The sequence below is a fragment of the Python bivittatus genome, unplaced genomic scaffold (assembly GCF_059951505.1).
Source record: "Python bivittatus isolate LINGU-HERP-01145 unplaced genomic scaffold, Pbiv_v1 ctg000020_np1212, whole genome shotgun sequence".
NCBI classification, from domain to species: Eukaryota; Metazoa; Chordata; class Lepidosauria; order Squamata; family Pythonidae; genus Python; species Python bivittatus.
Window position 1 is genome coordinate 28,403,256 of NW_028277030.1, and position 22,825 is coordinate 28,426,080.

The 22,825-nt window shown below is 38.7% G+C and overlaps 1 protein-coding gene across 2 annotated transcripts in view; it reads right to left on the minus strand.

The window, feature by feature from the left end:
- Positions 1-22,825, minus strand: part of RNF144A (ring finger protein 144A) — a 79,489-nt gene that overhangs the window by 9,787 nt on the left and 46,877 nt on the right. Inside the window, exons 2-7 of one of the 2 annotated variants that reach the window (XM_007426795.4) lie at positions 18,325-18,470; positions 5,211-5,315; positions 4,999-5,059; positions 3,342-3,549; positions 2,671-2,818; positions 1,860-1,949 (exon numbers count right to left, since the gene is read on the minus strand). In XM_007426795.4, coding sequence (XP_007426857.2) covers positions 1,860-1,949; positions 2,671-2,818; positions 3,342-3,549; positions 4,999-5,059; positions 5,211-5,315; positions 18,325-18,470 — 758 coding nt within the window. The remainder of the gene's footprint in view (positions 1-1,859; positions 1,950-2,670; positions 2,819-3,341; positions 3,550-4,998; positions 5,060-5,210; positions 5,316-18,324; positions 18,471-22,825) is intronic. The other variant, XM_088136511.1, reaches the window with a different exon arrangement.

A 22,825-nucleotide genomic window follows, 5' to 3' on the forward strand; every position in this document is an offset into this window, starting at 1 on the left:
ATTGTTAGGTATGCATCTCATACTTCATACAGGATTAGAATCTTCTGCTGAGGTCACCAGGAGCTACTTGAGCAGAAGAATGGAAAAGTAGAATTCTCCTGATTTAACAATAGTCAGCCTAAAGGTTAGCACAGCAGATAGAGAGAGTTTCCCAACAGGCTCTCCATAGCTGTTGGGGTAATATATTCATATTATTTCTGTTAAGGTCTATTTTCAGATTTTTTTCCCCCTCCCTTAAGGAAAAATTGAGTCGACGTTAACTACTTTATAATATTGGATTTCATTATTTTTCATCAGGGAGTGAAAACTCTTCTTTGCCACCAGGTGGCGGCGTTGAACAACATTCACTTTGGGAGGTTTCGCATGTGTGTTATGTAACTGCATACTTGGAAGTCCCTGTATGTGGTTGCAAAACTCCATACTATTTTAATTTTTTTAAAATCCAATTTGCAGAGTGGTGAATTTATGGCTGTGTTTCACTTCATGAAAAATATGGCTTCCCCCTTCATAGCTTGCCATGCTATATTATCCATACTAATCCTAATACCCTTCCCTCTCCATTAGATTGTTGCAAGTATTCCTGAAATGCTTCCAGGAATATTTTAATTTCTTTCCAACAAGAACCAGACCACAATCCTAACCGCTTGCCCTCCCTTCCTAAGGGTGATGGAAAATGTTAGGAAATGTTGAAATATCCCTTGGTAGCATCCAGCTAACCCTCTTTGGCAGAGGAGCAGTAGAAAGCTCTCACAACATTCAGGTAGCTGGAAAGGAACCGTCACTGCCAACTCTTAGAAAGCTCCAAAATGGATTATGCTGGGAAGAAGCCAGCTTGGAATCCCATGGAGTCAGAAATGTTCCATTCCTCTAGAAAGTCCTAATTCAGGTGAAAGTACAACGATCTTACAGGAGGAGAAGCCTGGGAAAAATATTCCTCAACTCTCTCTCCTGGGTAACTTTAGCAGAGAGGGTTGGGAGGAGATCTTCTCTTCCCATCCTCTCTGATTCCATTAGGATTGCCTTGTGTAATTCTTTGTGCCTTTGAATCAGTGTTGACTCCTGGCAACTGCCTGGACAAGTCCCTGCAGTTTTCTTGGCAAGGTTTCCAAAGCGCCCTTCGGAAGTGCCTCTGGTTTGCCCTTGCCTGCTTCCCAGGGCTGAGAGAGAGGGACCGGCCCAAGGTCACCCTGTTGGCTTTGTGCCTAAAGCAGGACTAGAACTCCCGGTCTCCTGGTTTCTAGCCCAGTGCCTTCACCACTGCACCAAACTGGCTGTCCAGTATAAATTCTTACCAGGCAAAATAAATCCTAGTATTGTAAATCCGCTTTTAAAATTTACAAGTTGAAGCTATATTTTATCAATGTAAATCAACATTTACAAATCTACTACAACAATGTTACTGAACTGCGGTCTTAGACCCAGTAGCACTAGTAAGCACTATTGGTCCAAAAGCATCACGGCAGGTATTCTCTCTTTCCTTTCCCAGTGGATTTTTTTCCCAGTAAGAAAAAGGCTGAGAGAGAGGGACTGACCCAAGGTCACCCACCTGGCTTGATGCCTAAGGCGAGACTAGAACTCACGATCTCCCAGTTCCTAGCTTGGTGCCTTAACCACTACACCAAACTGGCTCTTTTGATTCTTTGTACCGTACATCAAAGTTTATCAGAAATACATGTGATTTAAAAAGAAATGATGTCAAATAGCTGACATCATTTCTTTTTAATTTTTTTTTATTTTCTTTGACTCATTTCTTTTGTGAGCCATCATTTATTTTCTGAGCCATAATTCTTTCGATTCACTTAAACTCTGCATTCACTTACACTCTGCATAGTAAAAAGAAAAGATAGTGAAGCACCTACCTGTGTTCTGTGCCAAATAACTGATGCCCTAGAGTGACCTAACTTGTTTCGGCAAGGTCCTTTGTCATAATGTATAAGGAGAAAGTCATCCTAGAAGAGAGAGAAAAAAGAGCTTTGAGACACTCTGGGTGTTGAATCTTGCCAAATCATCAAAATACCTCTCCTTAGTGAGGATGGCAATGTTAACTTCTGCCCTCTTTGGTAGATATAGGTAGGTATATCTACCTACCTATATCTATAATAGGTAAAGTGAAGTGGAAAAGTCACCCAGTGTTGCCTATGCCGGTGCCCATGCTGGCATAGCAATCCTCATCTAACATCACTGCTCTTATTATCATTGACAGAATGTCTTTTGCCAATCTGGGTGGAACATCAGTACAGCTAGCATATAACATTAGGTTCTGTGACATGGTCTTGGATTCTGGACCTACTGCATATTTCACCTATTTACTTTCCAAAATGGTGATTCTTTAATGACAAAAATGTCACATATACACATATATGTACAAATCCCAAATGTGAGCTTTTCAACTAATGCTGCCTTCCTGAGATGGTGTCCCATACTGCATACCAGTGAATATGTGTGCAAAAATGGTTACATCTACAAAGGAATCTAAGCTTTAAATGGTTAACTTCTAAATTCTGGCATATTCAGAAATTTAGAAGTTAACCATAAATATTCCAAAATTTTTATAATTTTGGAATATTCCGTAAGGTGGCATTTAGAAGGTCTCTTTTAAAGGCATTTAGGACCGATGACAGTAGTAACTTTAATGAACAGTATTATTCTCATCTTAAAAAGAAAACTTACATCAAGTGATTCCAAACAATACCAGCAGAAGGCATGTTTACAGTTTTTACACATCATTTGGGCACAGCCTTCATCTCTTTCAATATAAACTTTGCATTTTGGACAACGTTTGATTGGAGCATCATCTTCTTCCATTTTATAAACAGAGCTGGAAGAAACAGGTTGACAATATTATGGGAGAAATACTCGTTCAGTATGTGTCACTTTCAAATTGAAATTATTTCAGTCTCTATGTTTATATGCGATGCAACCATATTCAAAAATAGATTCCAAGACTATGTAGCCTTTGATTGTGTTATTCAGTCTAACTGGATAATGCTAAAAAGCAGCATGCACAGGCATTCACTGTTTTTGTCAGCATGAAAAAAGCAGTATCACAGTGCAAGTTTTTCACTTTGGGGGCATGCTTGTAATGTCACATTGCATGTAGAAAAGGGGCAGGGATTGCATTGTAACCGCACGATATTGTTTGTATCACTCTGAGCCCCTTGTCCTCTGCTGTGGTCACTACTGGTACTAAGGTTAAAAACAAAAGTCCAGGCAACTAACAATAAGCCTGCCTAGTAGGCCACCTGAGACAATAGCAATACAGACCACCCTTCTGAAAGCTGAGTGAAAGAGCTGATAATAATATATTAGGAACATATCCACTTCACTCAATAGCCCCGTACCTTGTTTCCCCTGGAAGGAAGCTGACTGGCATATTCTCTTGACAACCTTGTCCGGGGTGCCAGTTAGATTTGCATGATGAGCAAAACTCTATGTCACAGACTTTGCATTGCACCAACTGGGGGCTCTGAGGTCCTGATTCTTGAAGTTGGCAAACTGCTTGGCAGGAAGAAGATGGGCACCAAGTCCGACAAGGATCCAAAAGCACTTCTGTTGGGGGAAATAAGACACAGTTGGGAAAAACTGTAGTTTGATGGCAGAACCAATAAATTTAATCCCTATGGAGGTCTGGTATAATAGGTTAAGTATCCATAATCTGTTTGGTATAAGGCAGTTGCTTCTATTCCAAAGACAAAGGTGAAGATTCAGGATCTTGAGTTGTGGAACACAGTAAGGAATGCCAAATGATCTGTAAGCATCTCTCACAGAATATGCAGGAACAATGCACACATTCTGTTTTCAATAAGATGGGAAAGCAAAGAAAACATGAGCCATTTCGGCCTCCCACTCCCTCCCCACAATGTTCTGCAACATCTCATGTACAGTAGTTTCTTGGGAGATGAATCCAAACTCAACAGATTTAGTCTGGGTTGTCTCTGGCTATTTCTACAAGTAACACCAGGGCCTAGCATCCTTATCTGGGAGTAAATTCAGCCAAGCACAAAATACTTTCCTTATTTTTAAGGGAAGTTATACAGAACCACCCAGAGTCGCTAGGAGTCAAGTGGCATATAAGTTATTATCATCATCATCATCTGCTTGGCAAACTTGTCATGGATTTCCATCGTATGCAGCTCTCCAGACTCCTCTCCCCACTTTTTTTTACAATCCCCAAAGATTTCCACTAAGATTATGCCACTGAAATTTGGTGGCAATCCACTAAACAGTAGCAGCATGGTTTCCCGTCAATGAAGTAAATGTTACATGTAGTAAAAGCCCTTTCCAAACCACCCCCACAAAGGAAAAACAAACTGCTTAGTCACCTTATCCCCAGCAGCCCTTGGTGAGAAAAACGATAAGTGAAAAATCCTGTGCAACACCTCTCCCCTCAAAACCACGAAAATATGGCTTGAACCTGGTCTAAAATCTCAGCTTCTGCAGATTTATAATACAATGCCAAAGGACCTTGGAGGTCTTCTTTGCCATGACTGTGGGGTGACTCTGTGCCTGTTTTAACTTTTTTTATCCCCCCCAATTAGAGCCAACCAAACTTTGTATGGGCATGAAGTATAGATGAGCTTGTTATAGTGGTTAAGGTGTTGGAATAAAAATCAGGAGGTTGTGAATTGCAGTGTACCCTTGGGCATGAACACTGCCTGGATGACTTGGGGCCAGTGACTCTCTCTCAGCCCAATCCACCTCACAGGGTGGTTGTTGTGGGGAAAATTGGAAGCAGGAGTATCATGGACGCCTGCCTTGAGTTGTACAAAATAAAGGCAGGATATAAATGTAATAATAAATAAAATAAAAATGAAAAGGAGATTACCTCAAAACACACTCCCTTATCTATGTAACAATAAATGGAGAGAGATAATCTAGGGAATATTGAATAAAGCAGAATCAGAGAAACATATTTAAAAAAAATGGAACAAAATTATTTCCACATAGTTTGGGGTCAACTGTGGATTCTAGTAGAAAGATTGCAGCTATATACAATACCTCTTTCAAATTGTAGTTTTTTGTATCTCTGCATGATTTCTGATGCAACCATACACTCAATCTGTTGAGGAGAGAGAGAGAGAGAAAAACAACATTGAATATAGCTATAAGCAAAAGGTTATTAGACAAAAAGGAACATGATAGAAAATCATGATTTGTAATTAGAAGTGAGTGTGACTGTTATGTAAGATAAAGACGTGTAGGAAACGTACTTCATTTTCTTGTAAATGACCTCGCTTTGGGCAAGCAGCATCAGGACAGCTAATTGCTGTTTCAAGGCCTTCCTTGATCAAAAGCTCCACGTACTGTTTCAGGCACTGTTAAAAGTCATGGAAAAGAGCTATAAATGTCACACAGTGACTGGAAGACACATAGAATATTGAATACTTTTTCAGATAATGAAGACAAGCATAACCCTTAGGAGTTAATTCACAGGAGCAGCATAATTACATTTGAGACCTTTTCATGCCAGCATCTGCAAAATCCTTTTCAATATCTCCTTGTTAACAAAGGTAGACTGCTTGCTCAGTGAATGCTCCACTCATCAGGTAACGCTAAGGAACCTAATTTACCTATGTTCTGGATTGGATATCATGGCCAACCCATAATTTGGAGTCAGAAATATTCACTCTTTCCTCATATATTCCCTTCTCGGTTTCTTAGTTTAGGTTAACCTGAGTTTTCTGCAGCTTTTAAGGTGGGCCAAATAGTTGTCTATCTCTAACCAAAGTTTATTTTCAACAGGAGATTAGAACAAATGACACCCACTGCAAATAATTTTACCATGAATTAGGAAGTGAAAATATTAATAGTTAATATGATTAATATTACCCATCAATAGAGAAGTAAACCATCATCACCACAACCGTTTTGCTTTACAAAGCAATGTGTTTTTCTTCTCCCTTAACAGCTTCACTTAGAAAATATTAGTTTGCAAGCTTTCAATGAACCCCTATCTCCCCATCTGTGTAAATGGAATCCCCACATTTGCTCCAAGTGCTTTTGCTATTATTCTCCTGAGGTGCATTTCCTCTTGCTTCAGGAAGTGAACATTCACTGGACTTCCAGTCTTCTCTCCTGACTGGGAATGGCTGCCTTGTACACAGCAGGCTTCTCTGCATATGCATTTATTTGGATAAACCCAGTAACCTTTTTCCAGTGAAACAAACAGGAAAGCTTTGTGGACATGACCTGTACATAGCATTTTACAAATCTACAAGAATTCAAAAAGAAAATACTTTTCTCTAAGATGAATACCAACAAACCATGCCATCTTTGGACACGTCAAGAGAAGCAGGATGGACCCTTGTGGGGAGAGTCTGAAAATTGGATCCACCCTGCTATTATTTCTTCCCCAATTTGACAATAAAGAATGTAAACTGAAACAAAAGTGCATAGGTTTTAATGGGAATGTTTAGCTCTCACAAAGCACTTTGAGAGTTAAGTGCATTTTGCAATTATAAATGAATAATTCAAAACAACAAGGCTTCTTACACTGAATAAGAATTTTGTTTGGTTAGCCAGAATTTGCTTTCCTTTTCCTAACATTTTAAAGAGAAAGCAGGCATGGAGACCCCCTTGGGACGAGGGTGACACTAATAGGATACAAAGGCACTTAAACTTGCCCGTGTCATATTCATGATCTCAAGGTTTCATTGCTTTTCATTGCTTAACAGCCAGGTGGGAAATAATGAAAACGAATTCACAGAATATAACTCCTGTGTAACCATTATGCATGGATGATCAAAGCTTCCCGTTTATATTGCAACATCCTAAGAAATATTAATTCATAAAAGTTAAGAATATGCTGCCAGACAATGTATTGCCTGATGAGGATATTCCTTTGTGACTAAATACCATATAACACGTAAGTTCTCATTAAAAAAAAATATTATTTGATCATTCAAATTCAGTAATAAATCAGTAATCTTAAAACATTACACACACACTCACACACTCACACTCATACATACATGCAATTGTGTGAAAAAGAAAGTACACCCTCTTTGAGTTCTATGGTTTTATGTATCAGGACATAATAAAAATCATCTGGTCCTTAGCAGTTCTCAAAAGTAGGTAAATACAACCTCAGGTGAACAACAACACGTGACATATTACACCATGTCATCATTTATTTTACAAAAAGAAAGCCAAAATGGAGAAGCCATGTGTGAAAAACTAAGTACACCCTTACTGCTCCCATAGGTATGAAGAGGCTGAGTAGCAGCCAGGTGCTGCTAATCAAATGCCCTTGATCAATTGGTCATCAGCAAGTGTGACTCCCTCTGTAACAGCCAAAGTTTTAGGAGTTTGCTGGTCTCGAGCACTGAGGTGTGTGTTAACACAATGCCAAAGAGTAAAGACATCAGCAATGATCTTAGAGAAGCAACTGTTGCTGCCCATCAATCTGGGAAGGGTTATAAGGCCATTTCCAAACTATTTAAAGTCCATCATTCTACAGTGAGGAAGATGATTCACAAGTGGAAAACATTCAAGACAGTTGCCAATCTTCCCAGGAGTGGATGTCCCAGCAAATTCACCCCCAGGTCAGACCATGCAATGCTCAGAGAAATTGCCAAAAATCCAAGAGTTACATCTCAGACTCTACAGGCCTCAGTTAGCATGTGAAATGTTAAAGTTCATGACAGTACAATTAGAAAAAGACTGAACAAGGATGGTTTGTTTGGAAGAGTTGCCAGGAGAAAGCCTCTTCTCTCTAAAAAGAACATGGCAGCACAGCTTCAGTTTGCAAAGCTGCATCTGAACAAATCACAAGACTTCTGGAACACTGTCCTTTGGACAGATGAGACCAAAGTGGAGATGTCTGGCCATAATGCACAGCGCCACGTTTGGCGAAAACCAAACACAGCATATCACCACAAACATCTCATACCAACCGTCAAGCACGGTGGTGGAGGGGTGATGATTTGGGCTTGTTTTGCAGCCACAGGACCCGGGCACCTTGCAGTCATTGAGTCAACCATGAACTCCTCTGTATACCAAAGGATTCTAGAGTCAAATGTGAGGCCATCTGTCCAACAGCTAAAGCTTGGCCGACATTGGGTCATGCAATAGGACAATGATCCCAAGCACACCAGCAAATCTACGACAGAATGGCTGAAAAAGAAAAGAATCAAGGTGTTGCAATGGCCCAGTCAAAGTCCAGACCTCAACCCGATTGAAATGCTGTGGCAGGACCTCAAGAGAGCTGTGCATAAACAAATGACTGCAAACCTCCACGAACTGAAGCAATGTTGTAAAGAAGAGTGGGCCAAAATTCCTCCACAACAATGTGAGAGACTGATAAAGTCATACAGAAAATGATTAATTCAAGTTCTTTCTGCTAAAGGTGGTTCTACAAGCTATTGAATCACAAGGTGTACTTAGTTTTTCACACATGGCTTCTCCATTTTGGCTTTCTTTTTGTAAAATAAATGATGACATGGTGTAATATGTCATGTGATGTTGTTCATCTGAGGTTGTATTTACCTACTTTTGAGAACTGCTAAGGACCAGATGATTTTTGTTATGTCCTGATACGTAAAACCATAGAACTCAAAGAGGGTGTACTTTCTTTTTCACATGACTGTATACTGATATAGTCTATTGTTATAGAAATTAAGTCTCTGTGATACTTTAGGGTGTTTACGAGGCTCAGTATTTGCTGCAAAAGTTGTCAGCTGGAGGGTGCATATGTCAATTGTCTGCATAACAATGTGATTCAAGAACAGAGGTGATAGCTGCTGTCCTAGCTGAGAAGTCGAAGAGTGGATTAGGGACTGCATGTTTTCTATCACTTGCAAACCTGAATTTACAAGTCACAACTGCAAAGAAGGGGAAGAGAAAGCTGAAAATGAAACCCACTGATAAAGTTAACAGGAACTTTAAGTCAACCTTCTCTTTATTTTCTCTATATCAGAATAGAGCAGCTCAACTCACTCAGAAAACTACAAGATTCTGCCTACCCCCACAGCAGACAGTCATAGGCTCATTCAGGCAGCCTTAGTACTATGCTAATCCTACATGGCTGGCCAGAAGATATTTCTTGCAAGCATCACATTTTTAATGATGGCCATCCAAGGCCTCAGGTAAAGGGGCTGAGGGATATTCCTTTTAGATATTGGACTAAGCACATGGCTAAGAGCAATTGGGGACTGGGGGAGGGAACAAATTCAGCAGATCATGAGAAAGAGAGAGAGCATATACATGGTTCAAGCTGTGCATGAAAAGATATCTGGTACAAGCATGGCTAATAGTCTCTTTTCTGTTGTCTTTGTCTATAAAGCAAACAAAAATAATGACGGAAAGAACTAGTGTGCTACATGAGCCAATATGCATTCAAAGAAAGCCTGACATGGATGAATACAGGATTAATAATAAAAATGGAAGGGGAAGCTGATTTAGAAAAGTTATAGATATTATATTTGGTGGTGACTTCTCAAGTTCTCAATCCTGGGTTTTGGGGTTTTGTTTGGTGTCTTCAAATCAGTCTTTGACTCCTGGCGACTGCCTGGACTAGTCCCTGCAGTTTTCTTGGCAAGGTTTTTTGGAAGTGGTTTGCCACTGCCTACTTCCTAGGGCTGAAAGAGAAGGACTGGTCCAAGGTCAGTGCCTTTGTGGCTAAGGCTTTGTGCCTAAGGCAGGACTAGAACTCATGGTCTCCCAGTTTCTAGCCTGATGCCTTAACCACTACACCAACCTGGTTACCTGAAGCAAAATGTGCTCTACTGAACATTTCCCCAGATTCTTGCCAGACTCAGTAATGTGTATATTCACTATGTCCAAATCTTCACTCAGCCCACTGTGCTTACTTGAAGTTCACTGGAACAGATACTCCAACTTCATCCCTGCCCTATGCACTGAGGATTGTTTTATCAACTGAATAAAATGAAAAGAATATCCTTTCCTGATTCTCTATATGGGAGAAAGAAAAGGCTGGTTCTCAATGGTACACCAAATCTGGAGTACTCAGCAAGTTGAGGGCCAGGTCAGACATTTTCCCCAAGTCCTTTGCAGTTCAACAAGAACTCAGGGGGAAGTATTTAACCACACTCCCATTGTTGCTTTCATAATGTCTACAGAAATATGAATCCATCTATCATATATTTATTTTAATGGTCTTTGTGATCTCATTTGGCAGAATCTAGAAGCCAGAAGAGTCCAGCTTGGCTCATCAAAACAGGATATTTATTCCATAATTTGGCTTCTTAGTGGTGTAATCTGTAGGGGATGGCTGGCAGAGGAGTTTTTTCTGTCCTCACAAGAGCTCTGCTGGATCCCAAACTGGATCAGCTCATCAGATTTATTGTCTGTTTAAGTGAAGGTGGTTTCTTGTGGATATGAATTTGCCCAAAAATAAATTATTTGATGGTTTCCAAGAAATAACTTGGATATAGACAGTGAGATGAATGGTTGAGAAACTAGATGGTGTACAGACCAGTCTTAGAGGCTATTACTGATAGTGTTGCTGAGGATATTTAGGAAATATGCTTCTCAACTTTTTAACTATATTTGAAGAACTCATTTAAGGAATCTGAAGCTGATTCAGGCACTTATCCTTATGATTTACATAAGAATGAAAGAGTAACCATCCATGTTTGCCCCATCTTTCCATCACAGCCTCTTGGCTCTGTTCCTGTCAACTGGCAGCTTTGATCTAAAAAAAAATGTGGCTTGCACAACAGGCACAGCCCCTCTAGAGCAAATGTACACAACCTGTGGTACTTACAGGCATCCCAAACCTCTAAAAATGTAACCAACAAATTGTAGTTTTAATTTGAAAGAAGAGCAAAATAAATATACAGTGTTATCAAATCGCTGTTTTTCATTCATTTCATTGAATTGTAATTTAAAATTCAATCCAGCTTAGCTTTTTTGTTTCAACCCCGTTCACTTTTTGAAAACAACTCTCCCTCCCCTGGTTAAAGCCAAATCACTACTTAGCCTGAAAAAAGTTGGTTACCCTTGCTCTAGGTTGTAAATCAGAGACAGCCTAGAGCAGGCTGAGAGATAAGTCACAGGGGAGAACCTAGGAACCAAGAAGAGTCTGTGCTCTGCAGACATTCCACCACGCCCACCCCCAATTCACGACCATTAGGGAATATGTAGAAAGCAAGGATCTGTATGTTAATTGCTTAGGAGTACAGTAATTGATGAAATGTGTTTGATAATTATTGTCCTCAAGAAAGATTGCTTCCTGCAAATGCTCATGAATTTTAATCCCTAATCTGAGAGTGATTCATGTACTCTAAAGCAGGATCTGAACCTGGCAGAAAACATCAAAAACTACTCACTGTATTGTTCCAGAATTTAATATCTTGAATAAAGTCAACCGCAATCTTCTTCCTGTCCCAAAGTGACACCATTGTGCTAATGTAGGAATTAGTCTATCTTTTAAGGGCTTTTTTAATGACTTTCCAAGGGTTGCCAAGAGAGTGAAAGTTTTATAGTATGCGTCTGCTTCCACAAAGTAAAGCATTAGTGTGACTTTGCAGTGCTGAAAGCTCCATAACACATTATGGTTCTTGTTCCATGGAAAGATGGAAAGATGACTCTGCCTTGAGCAATTCTCATATATGCATAAATGCACTTCTATATAAAGTTAGGAAAAATGCAAATTATCTTAATTTTAAAAATTTCATAGGACACTGAATCACTGTGTCAAGGTTTTGTTAGCTTCCAGAATCCTGCTTTAGTCACCATTATTATATCTGTTGCTTTAACACAAACTCTGTTTTGGAGGGGTGGGTGGGTGGGAGGGAGAGAGATCGGGATGCTTTAGGTGCAAATGTGCCCCACTTCCAGAGTCATAAAACTGTAAACCATCATTTATGGTTTGTCTCCAGGGGCCATGTTGTGTTGTAATGTCTACTTCTGACTAGAATAATCCATAAAGGGGATTTATTTGCAATTTTCCCCCACCTTATTCTGATCAGAAACAGGCTTTGCACTAAATTAATGCAACGTAGCACTGAAGAGCAAATCAGCAATTTAGGCTGCCAGCAGATGGTAGATAGAAAAAACAAAATAGAGGACAGAACCAGTTTAGCTTTTGTCTGATCTGCAGACTAGAGAGCATATGTCTAGCCATGTATGGTTGTGCTAGAGTAATTCTCTTGCAGGACCATTTAAGACACATGTAGCAGTCAACTCAAATGGGATCCTACGCCATTGGTCAAACGTGGCACACTGCTGTTCCACCAGGCTTAAATTCTACGGAACGCATGAACAGATCGATTATAGCTGCAGTTGCCTAAAGCCAAAAGATTTACAGAAACAGGAACAGTCACGAGAAAATACGCCCAGCATAATTCTTATTTTCACTGCTAATATTTGGAAAATACCTCAAAATAATCTGGGGGGGGGGGGAATGGATTGATTTGATGTAAATGCTGTTTGGTTGCCTAGGCAGCACCAGAATACTTTCTTGCCTTCCTTTGCTGAGTCTGAAGCAAAGAAAAGGTCATCTGACTATGCCAGGCAAAGTGGCAAATATCAACTTAGTTAGAAGCAGCAAGATTTTCTTTTTTCTGCGGGCGGAACAGCATCCCTCACACCCAAAAGCCGCCCTTTAATTTTCAGCTGCCATGTATTTCATCTAAGTCCTTCGGGGGGCGGGGGAGTGCTTGGATAACATTGTGCATGGATTCCTTGTCAGGTGAGGGCAAAGATTCTGTGCTTGGAACCAACTACTTACTTCCCATATAAATAATACCGAAGCCATTTTTAATTGGATGGATGCAGTTCAACTCCCTTTCCTTTTTGCTCTCGATACACTGATGTGTTTAATCCAGATGGATTTTCTTTTCCCTGGCATGTCATTCTTTGAAACCCAGATGTCAGAGCTCCAGGCAGTTGTTCAGCAGATTGTCTTTTGCTTCTCTGCCTAAGAGGCTGATAATGTAGCATTATGGTTTGATTTGTCTCCTTTTTTCTTTCAGATGTGTGAGCATATTTAACTAAGACAGGCATGCAGGTTAATTAATAGCACTCCCAAATCAAAGATCATAATAACAGACTTTCAAAATGTCTTAGATGCAGGTTCATGTAAAAATCTGGAATGGACACTTACTGTCATCCTTATCTTATCTTATCTTATCTTATCTTATCTTATCTTATCTTATCTTATCTTATCTTATCTTATCTTATCTTATATCTTCTTTCTTGAAAAAGAATGTGGAAATATGCTGTTTTATCTTCCCAACTTCCCTGTGGGCTAATTAACTGAGCAATGGGCTCATGTCTCACAGCATGGTTGAACAGAGAACTGAATTATCTCACTCAACATTGTTTTTGCATAATTTTAAATTTTTATACCACTGATCTTCTAAAGAATTGTGATGTTACGTTGCCCCTCCCCCCACCCCCGACAGTAACTGTGTGAGGTAGATTGCGCTAAGAGGTCAAGGTTGCGTTGACTCAATTTCATTCAGTAAAATTTTTCTTGAATTTGGAGGAATTGATTCAAGTCTCTTATAATTCTAATATGACATTCTAACCCAGAGGAGGGAGGTAATTCAACATCTCTGGACCATTTTTACATTTAACACCCGCCCACCCCCAGCCCTTCTTCCTGCAGAATTAAGCTCCTGGGTTATTTTTTTGGCCACGACAATTCACCACTCTTTTAAACATCACAGGTCAAATAAAAGGAGTATTTTAATTTTCCAATGTTTAGTAATAAGAAATCTGGTGGCTGGCCAACAATAAAAAACTGAATCAGTTTCTTGTGCTAAATTGACATGCATTGGAAAATACACAGTAAGCCAACTTCAACATTCATGATAAAAATCTCCTTGGTGTTTTCCCCCATTTCATCAAGAGTTTTGATTAAAAGCACTGACCTAGACATCCAGCAAAGATGACAACGTGTGTCATTTTGTTTACGCACCCATCAATGCAATGCAATAGAATTATTGTGTGTGTTATATAGTATAATTTAGCAGAGTGAATGGCCACAACCATTGTTGCTGCAATCAGTATGATTGCATGCTAAAACAGAGTTATAGGAATTCTATGCCACAAAGAATTCTAACAAGATTCATCATGTTTGGTGCTCAAATGATCTTCCCTAAGTTTTTAACAATGATTTTCAAGAGCACATGTTATGCTAAATCAGTGTTTCTCAAACTTGGCATCTTTATGATGTGTGGGATTCTGGGAGTTGAACTCCACATATCTTAAAGTTGCCAAGTTGGAGAAACACTGAAAATAAATAAAAGAATTTATATCGCTTTCCTGAGATTTTCATTCTATTAAACAAAATAGATATTTATTGTCCTTAGAAGCATCTGCAGGAGGTGTAGGTGTCAGTGATGAAATTGTGGTGTGGCATTGTGATGCAAGCCCTGCCCTTTTCTAGATGCACTGTATTGTCACATACATGCCCCAGTGAGGTGGGGCCTGCAAGGTGATGCTGGGGCAAAGCAGAGAGCCCCCGTGGCTGCTGCTGCTATTCAAATATTGCTATCCAGCTGTAAATTACGCATTTTATGAAGGACTTATTGGACATGACTGATTTGAAATTTTACACTCGTTTACACTTGGGTTTACTCCCTTTGCAGTAATACTCAGAATTTACATAATTGTTACCTACAGTATAATGAAATCTTTAATTACATAAAATCCTAATTCTCCCATTCCTTGTAGTAAGCATTCCCAAGTTTAAAGCATGAATGATGGAATGGAAGAAGAGGACATGAGTCAGGAGTCAAATGTTGTTTCTTCTTCAAACTCTTCAGAATTATATTTAACAGATTTGAAGTAGCAGCTATTAAGTTCTTACTTTCAGGAAGGAATGGTTTCACTTTAACTAAAGAAGTATCTAACTTTAATTTAGTTTGTCTCTGTTGGACATTTCTGAGTTTCTTTTAATTTAATTTTCCAAACTAAACTAAATTAATTGGAAGTGTTTTAAAACCAAGCAGGATTTTCAGTAGAACTGACATTTAACTGCTTCTATTCTGTCACGTAACAATTATGAATGATAATGCTATGATTGTGATAGTCTTGCACAGAAGAGGTTCAAAATTCCATTTTTAATTGATGCCAATCCTTTTAATGAATATTCCTAAACATTTAAATCCCTCTTCACTAATATGAAATCCAATGTCTTGAATCTGTTTCTATGACTCTTTATCAGTGTTAAGTAAAAAAGCAGATGATTTATCAGTGTTAAATTCTAAACCTGACACTGCATGAAATGTATTTAATATAAACTACCATTCAAATATGTCCTTATTTGGATGCCTAAGGAAAGTAAGATTGGCTGGTGTGGGTCTTCCAGGCTGTGTGGCCGTGTTCTTGAAGTTTTGTTTCCTAACGTTTCGCCAGCACCTGTGACCGGCATCTTCAGAGTGCAGGAGCACGGACAGGAGCAGTTCTCTCTGTGCCCAGGGTGATCACAGGATGCCGGTCACAGGTGCTGGCGAAACGTTAGGAAACAAAACTTCAAGAACACGGCCACACAGCCCGGAAGACCCACACCAGCCATCGTATGCCGGCCGTGAAAGCCTTCGACGAAAGTAAGATTATTACATGATGCTCTGTTTCATATATTACAGTATGCATGTTAAATATTCTTGTTTTTCCTAATATTCTTTAGTGATACTCGAATAATGAGATTGAACAAAATACAGGTAGTCCTTGCTTAACAACCACAATTGGGACTATAATTTAGGTCGCTAAATGATGCAGTTGTTAGTTGAATCATCACATAACTGGACCCAATTTTACAACCTTTTTGCGGTGGTCGCTAAATGAATCACTGTGGTCATTAAGCGAATCACACGGTTCCCTATTGATTTTGCTTGCTGGAAGCTGTCTGGGAAGGTTTCAAATGGTGTTCATATGACCATGGGATGCTGCAACCATCGTAAGTGACAGCTGGTTGCCAAGTGCCCGGATCATGATCATGTCACCGTGGGGGTGCTGCGATGGTTGTAACTTCAGGTATTGGGTGTAAGTCACTTTTTTACTGCCATTGTAACTTTGAACGTCACTGAACAAATGGTTGTTAACTGAAGATTACCTGTAGATGATAGTAAGGATGTTTATTTATTTGAAAAGATTCTGTATCCAATCCATCTAAATATAACTGATTAATTTTAGAAATGAACTTATTTCCAAATCCCATTTTAATAACAATTTGTTTGAGAAATGTATTTACCACTACCAAATTTAATAAGGCTATAGAATTTTAGTATTTTTAGGCTTATGCATTATATTTAATATTCTCCTAATTTAGTGTATCCTGCTTCTTTTAAGAAAAACCTGGATTGACCTGGAAATATACAACTACTTGAGAAATTACTGAATCTCCTGGACCACAATATTACACTTTTTAAAAATCTTACTGTAACAAAGCAGTAGGCACATCTGCTAAGGGTCTTGATATATTTATGGAACAATTAAAACTCAAATTTGTTTCCAGGAACCATGCATGTTTGCCTCTCTGGATATATTATCATACATTTTATATACATATGATACAAAATAATAAAATATTATATAAATATTAAAACATCAATATAATAATGTAAAATGAAAATAAGAATAAGAATAAACAACAAGAATAAAATGAAAAAGAAGCAGCTAAGGATAACCATCAACAATAATTACCAATATCTCACAGGCATATCTAATCTGGGCGAACAGCCAGGTCTTAAAGGCCTTCTGAAAGGCTAGCACAGATGAGGCCAATCTAATCCTGGAGGGGAATGGTGTTCCAGAGGGCAGGTGCAGTGACAGAAAAGGTGTGTAAGAAGGATATTACTTGACACAATGCTGACAATTCTGTGATATTACAACTGATATGCTTCTAGATTTAGAAGAGCCTGGAACTAAAAATTGGTATCTGATCCAAGAATTCTTAAGTATTGGCTTTAGTAGAATGATGGATTGCCTGGAGGCAGATAATATCAAACTTTTCTTGTTTATAATAAGTAATGACTTTTGATTGCTTAGCTGATTATCTAAACATTAAAGTTAAATGATAGAATTTCTCAAATTAGCATAACATACACTTAATTTAATGACATTTACCTTAACTAATATTTTGTTCTTCTCAGCTAATGTATTTTGTAAAATGTGTTCTTTTACAGATAATATTTCTACCACAATGAATGTCTTTTAAGAGAGTGAAAAGAACAACATCTAGACAAAAATAAAACCCATTGTGGGATCATATTTTCCAGATTTCATCTCCTTAGGTTGTATAATTAAAAAAAAAATTGTGCTGACTTTGGTGGGAAATGAAAGAAAATAGAAGAATTAAGCTTACAGTACGTTTAATGCAACTCTAAATTTAAAATATACCTCTCAAAAAACACTCCAAAGAGGAAAACATAGGCCAAAAATTATCCTCCTGACCCTCCTTTGACTTCTTGACTTCACTGCCTGACCTGCTATGACCCTCAAGGGCTTAAAAAATACAGGTAGTCCTCAACTCATGACCACACATGGGACCGGAACTTCCGTTGCTAAGTGATGTGGTTGTTAAGTAAGCTGCACCCAATTTTACAACCTTTTTTGCCGCGGCTATTAAACGAATCATGCGCTTGTTAAGCAAATCTGGCTTCCCCCATTGACTCTGCTTGTTGGAAGCCCCATGGGAATGCCTCAAATAGCGATCACATGACCCCAGGATGCTGCAACCATCATAAATACATGCCAGTTGCCAAGCACCTGAATTTTGATCATGTGACCGTGAGGATGCTATGACGGTCGTAAGTGTAAGGACCGGTTATAAGTCACTTTTTTCAGTGCCGTTATAACTTCAGACGGTCATTAAATGAATGGTCGTAAGTCAAAGACTACCTGTAAAGCAGCAATAACGATGAAATATGTTCCATTCTCCAGCTACAAAAATCACTGTTTGTTGTTCTAACCACTACCAGTTTCTAAAAGCCAAGGAGCGTGATTGTGCGGATAAAAGAACTGCTACAGATAACACTGCCAAAGAACTTGAAATATTTTCTAGTACAAGGGTTTTTATTTATATTCTGCATTCCCAGTATGAACTTAACAAATAAGCCTGACCAACCACAAAGCTTTGGGCCATCCTTAGACAGACAGAATCCTCATTCTCTTTTCTAATTTGTTTGTTTGGAGATAAGCACTAGCCTATACAGGAAATATAGGCTACTCTAAATCCAGGACAGTACAGCACTTCTGCTACTTGCCTAAAAATGTATACTACATGCTCATCATAAATGCTGCTCCCCCAACTACAATACTGCAGTCTGGCCTACAGATATACAATACTCTTGTTGACTTCAGTGGCAGTTCAGATGGATGTCAGCACAGAATTGTTGGACGTTTACTAACCAGTGTACAGAAGATGCATTGGCATTGTGCTATTGTTGTCATCTGCTCCACAGGATACTCCCCAAGGCAGAGTTTACACAATACAAGAGGATCAAGCACCAAGTCCCAAGTAGGTCTGTATCTGGCTGTAGTCATTGCAGAAGAATCTGAAAAGGGAAGAGGAAGAGTGTGTCAATAAAAAAATCTGTCAGAAATGTCACATGTTTTCTTTAACCTGACCACAGTGAAAAGTTGCACAAACAATTTTTCAAGCAGAAGTGGGCAACATGCAGGTCATAGATGGCCCTACCAACTCCCTTTTTTGCCACTCTGAGCTTCCTGACTTTGTACTACCAAAATAATACACTTCCATTTTTAAAAAAAGCAATGGCAAAGTATACTTTGATAATTTTCATTTACGTATTTTATTAATTTCCATCATTCCCAAAATTCAATTGTTGTTAATGTCAACCTGTGGATTTTGGCCTGGGCCTGTCCTAGAAGATGACTAACAATGGGAAAGTCATATCAAATGAAAAAACTGCACTAAGTATATCCATTCACAAATTAATGGATGAAGTCAAGGGCAAACCTATGTATTGCTTACTCTGAATACCAGTTTGGTACCTGGGTTGTACACCCTGGAATGTTTTAACCAATCAGAATATTCATGACATCCATCACAACACCAAGAAGCTTCATCACTATTCCTGTTTTAAATAACATTTTGGAAAGATGTGTGCTGTAAGCATTCAAAGATCTTGTGCTAGTTTGAGTTTATTTTCCCCATAATTCCTATTCCTTGCCCCAACATGCTTCTATTAGGAGTGTCCCTTCCTTCTCCCATGTGATCTTATGGGTGCTGAAAAGTTCTGAATTGTATCACTGTAGGAGATCACAGGTCATCCTGTACATGCTGATCTCCTCTGCCTTGATGTACCTGTTCTTCAGCTCTGTAACAATGGGAACCGGAGACCAGCAGAAGGAAGAAAAGGTACACAAGGGTACATGATTGCTGCTGTTGCTCCTATCCCAGAGTGCCCTGAAGACACTTCAGCTAACCCATAATTATGAATGGCTTGGGTTCATTTAAATGTCCGAAATATACATGCACCTTAATATTAACAAAATAATATACAAGCATGCTTAATAATATACAAGCAACACCTTCAAGTCAGTGTTGACTCCTGGCAACTTCCTGCACTAGTCCAGATTTTTGGAAGTGGTTTGCCCTTGCCTGCTTCTTGGGGCTGAGAGAGAGTGACTGGCCCAAGGTCACCCAATTGGCTTCGTGCCTAAGGCAGCACTAGAACTCACAGACTCCTGGTTTCTAGCCTGATGGCTTAACCACTATGTCATATTGGAAGAATAATGTGACTTTATTATCTGTCAATGTAAAAGAACTAAAGTTGCAATTTAATCCTACCCACCACTCCCTTTGGATATTATTTTAGCTGATAGATCCCTTTTTTTCTATCACTACTAATTGTAGGCAGAAGCCATCAAGGGTTACACAATCACTTTTTTAGATTCCTCTGCTTGTTAAGGAAACAAGAGCAATCTTTCCATTCTTGGCCACCAAGAAGTATTATGTAGGGCTTATTCTTCATTACAGCAACTGGATAGAAAACAAGAAAGGAAAGGGGGAAAAGGTCAAGTAATCTTATTTTCGGGGGATGTTTTGGATCATTTCTTCTTAGTCATGAGCTTGAACTTTGTTCCAAAGAAAAAAGGAAATAAAAAGTCATTGAACAGATCTTAACTCCAAAATGAAAAGCATAAAAGAGATGTAGCGAGGTCAGAACAATCTGTATTCTTTATGTGAAATTCTACATGTGTATGTAGTATTTAGATGGGAAGGAGAGAGAGAGAAAAAAGAAAGAAAAAGAGAGAGAATAATTATATGTATATCAAACCACAGTGCTCTTAGTTTACTATAGACTTCTAACCTTTCTTTAAAAGTTATCTTGTACAGGCTTATTTTAAAGCCCGCACCAGCTAGCCAAATGTGTAATAAGAATGACCACCATTATTATAGAAACTTTCACATTTTCTAAAGGTCATCTGCTCCACTTTTGCTGAGGAAGCCTGATTCTAAGAACATCACACGCATGCATGTGGTGTCCTAATCTTAAAAAGTGGGTTGGGTTTATCCTCATGTATTCGCTTGCTTTTGAGATCTGCCCTAGAAAAGAAACTAATAGTTCCAAAGGAATCTGAAGTTCTGTCTCCAAACAATGACATCAATTACTATCTATTTCTTACTTTCTAGGCTTAAAAGCCATTGGCTGCAATCTCATTATGTTTGCTCATTCTTTAAATTTTTTTTTAAAATTAATTTTTTTTTAAGTTTAAAAAATGATTATGTTTACTCATTCTTTAAAAAAAAAAATCTTGGATTTATAGAGTTGGTGTTCCTAAAGAGTTCTCCAAATATATAGAAACTGTCACCATCTTGTTTTTGGATAGTCCCACTTCACTTCCAAATTCTGTAAAACAGTCAGTTATACATACGTAAACACATACACACACATCATGCTGTTCTTTTTCATAAACACTGTTATGCACAGTGCAGAAAAGAACCGAGAGGAGGAGGAGGAGGGAGAACATAAAGGTGGGAGGTAAAAGAAAAGGAAATCTAACTAAATCTGCTTTACATAAATGGTCTTCCCTTTCCTCTTGACCCAGTCTTGGTCTTCCCCTTTCTCTTGACCATTCACTCTTGCTTCATACATGCACTCTGATATTTGATCTTTTTCCTTTCTCTCCAGATGACAAAACCACCTCAACATCCTATTGGTCACTCACTTTTAAATTCATTCAGTACTATAGGCATGCATTATCAGATGTGAAGTGGGCAAGGGTATTTTGGATCCAATGTGGACACCTTTTGCTGTATCTGCCAGATACCTAGAATCGTATTGTTAGAAGTCAGGAGACTAATGCTAATATTAATACTTCCTCCTCCTCCTCCTCTTCACTCACATAGTAGTTGTGGGGCTTAGGATAATGTGAGTTTGAGTTAAGGAGACACTAAAGTGAAGGCAGCAGGTACAGCAAAGATGGCCATGGTGGACCTAAAGCAAGCTTGCTGCTTTAGATGGGATATTGTACCATCTATTTGGCACCCATTCATTCTTGGCCTTATCCCTTATTTTACCACACTTCCTAGGTAATCCATTCCTACTGCACTTCAACTTAATTTTATACAGTCTTTTGCTTTTTTTTTTCAACAAGCACTTACTTTATTTTAGGCAATAGACCATGTTCTATCTACAACCTTTCCTGCAGAATTTGAAGGTCTTAAAATTTCTCTGTTTCCTTTTATAGAGAGAATATATGTTTTCCTCATTCCTTTTTTTAACATTATGAAACCCTACTTGTAAAACACATTTGTTCATTACAAAATAGTATCTAAAATTGCAAATGTGAGAAATGTGTCTCATCCATTTCTACTCAAATAATTATGCTACTTCTGAGGGTGAGTTATTGTAGCATTACCCAATGGTATGGTTATTAATGTTGAACTAGGTATGGCAAGACACAAGTCAATTTCCCATTTGATCACAGAGCTTAGTGGGCAACTTTCCTCTTGAAAAACACTGAAATGAGAGACAGATCACCATCTACCAAGTCTTATATCACAGGATCATAGGGTTGAAAGAGACTTTGGAGGTGCGCTAGTCCAACCTCCTGCCAGGGCAGGAATCCTCAGACCATCCCAGACAAATGTTCTTTGTTTGAAAGCCTCCAGTGATGGAGCACCCATGGGTTCAAGAGACAGGTTGTTCCACTGCTTAATAGCTCTCATGGTTAGGAAATTCCTTATTTCGAGTTTGGATCTCTCTCTGTACAGTTTCCACCCGCTGGTTCTTGTTCTACCCTTGGGCACTACAGAGAATAAATCCACACTTGTTTCCCTATGACATCCCTTCAAGCATCAGAAGATTGCTATCATCCTCTTAGTTTTTTTTTCTTCTTCAAACTAAACATATCTGTTCTTTTAACTGATCTTCATAGGATTTAACCTCTGTCCCTCATATTTTAAAGGAGAAAATGGCTACTTTTATACATGCGTAATCTTACAATTTATGGGATGTTACTGTATTTTCTACTTCACTACTATCATAGCTAAACATAAAATGCACATAGGTTGCTGAAGAAAGGAGATCTGATATTTGTTGGTAAGAAAAAATTCATGCAATGCAGATAACGAAGAAATCTGTGTACTTGTCAATAGCCAAGTGGTAATAGAACACAAAATATTTTCAAATCTAGGGTTGTATTATTTCCTGTTGAAAGTGCTACAGTCTTAGCTGCATGCATTGTTAAGAGCACGGATTATCTGTTAGGAAAAAAATACCTGCCCTTCCCTTTTTCTATTGTCAAGGAAGGCCCACAGGAAGCAACAAAACAAAACAAAACCTGATGGTGGCTTTTCTCCTATTTTCAAGACATTGGAGAAAGCAAGGAATACAGTGTGGATTTGTACTTGAGATTTTTAAATTATTTAAGAACCGCT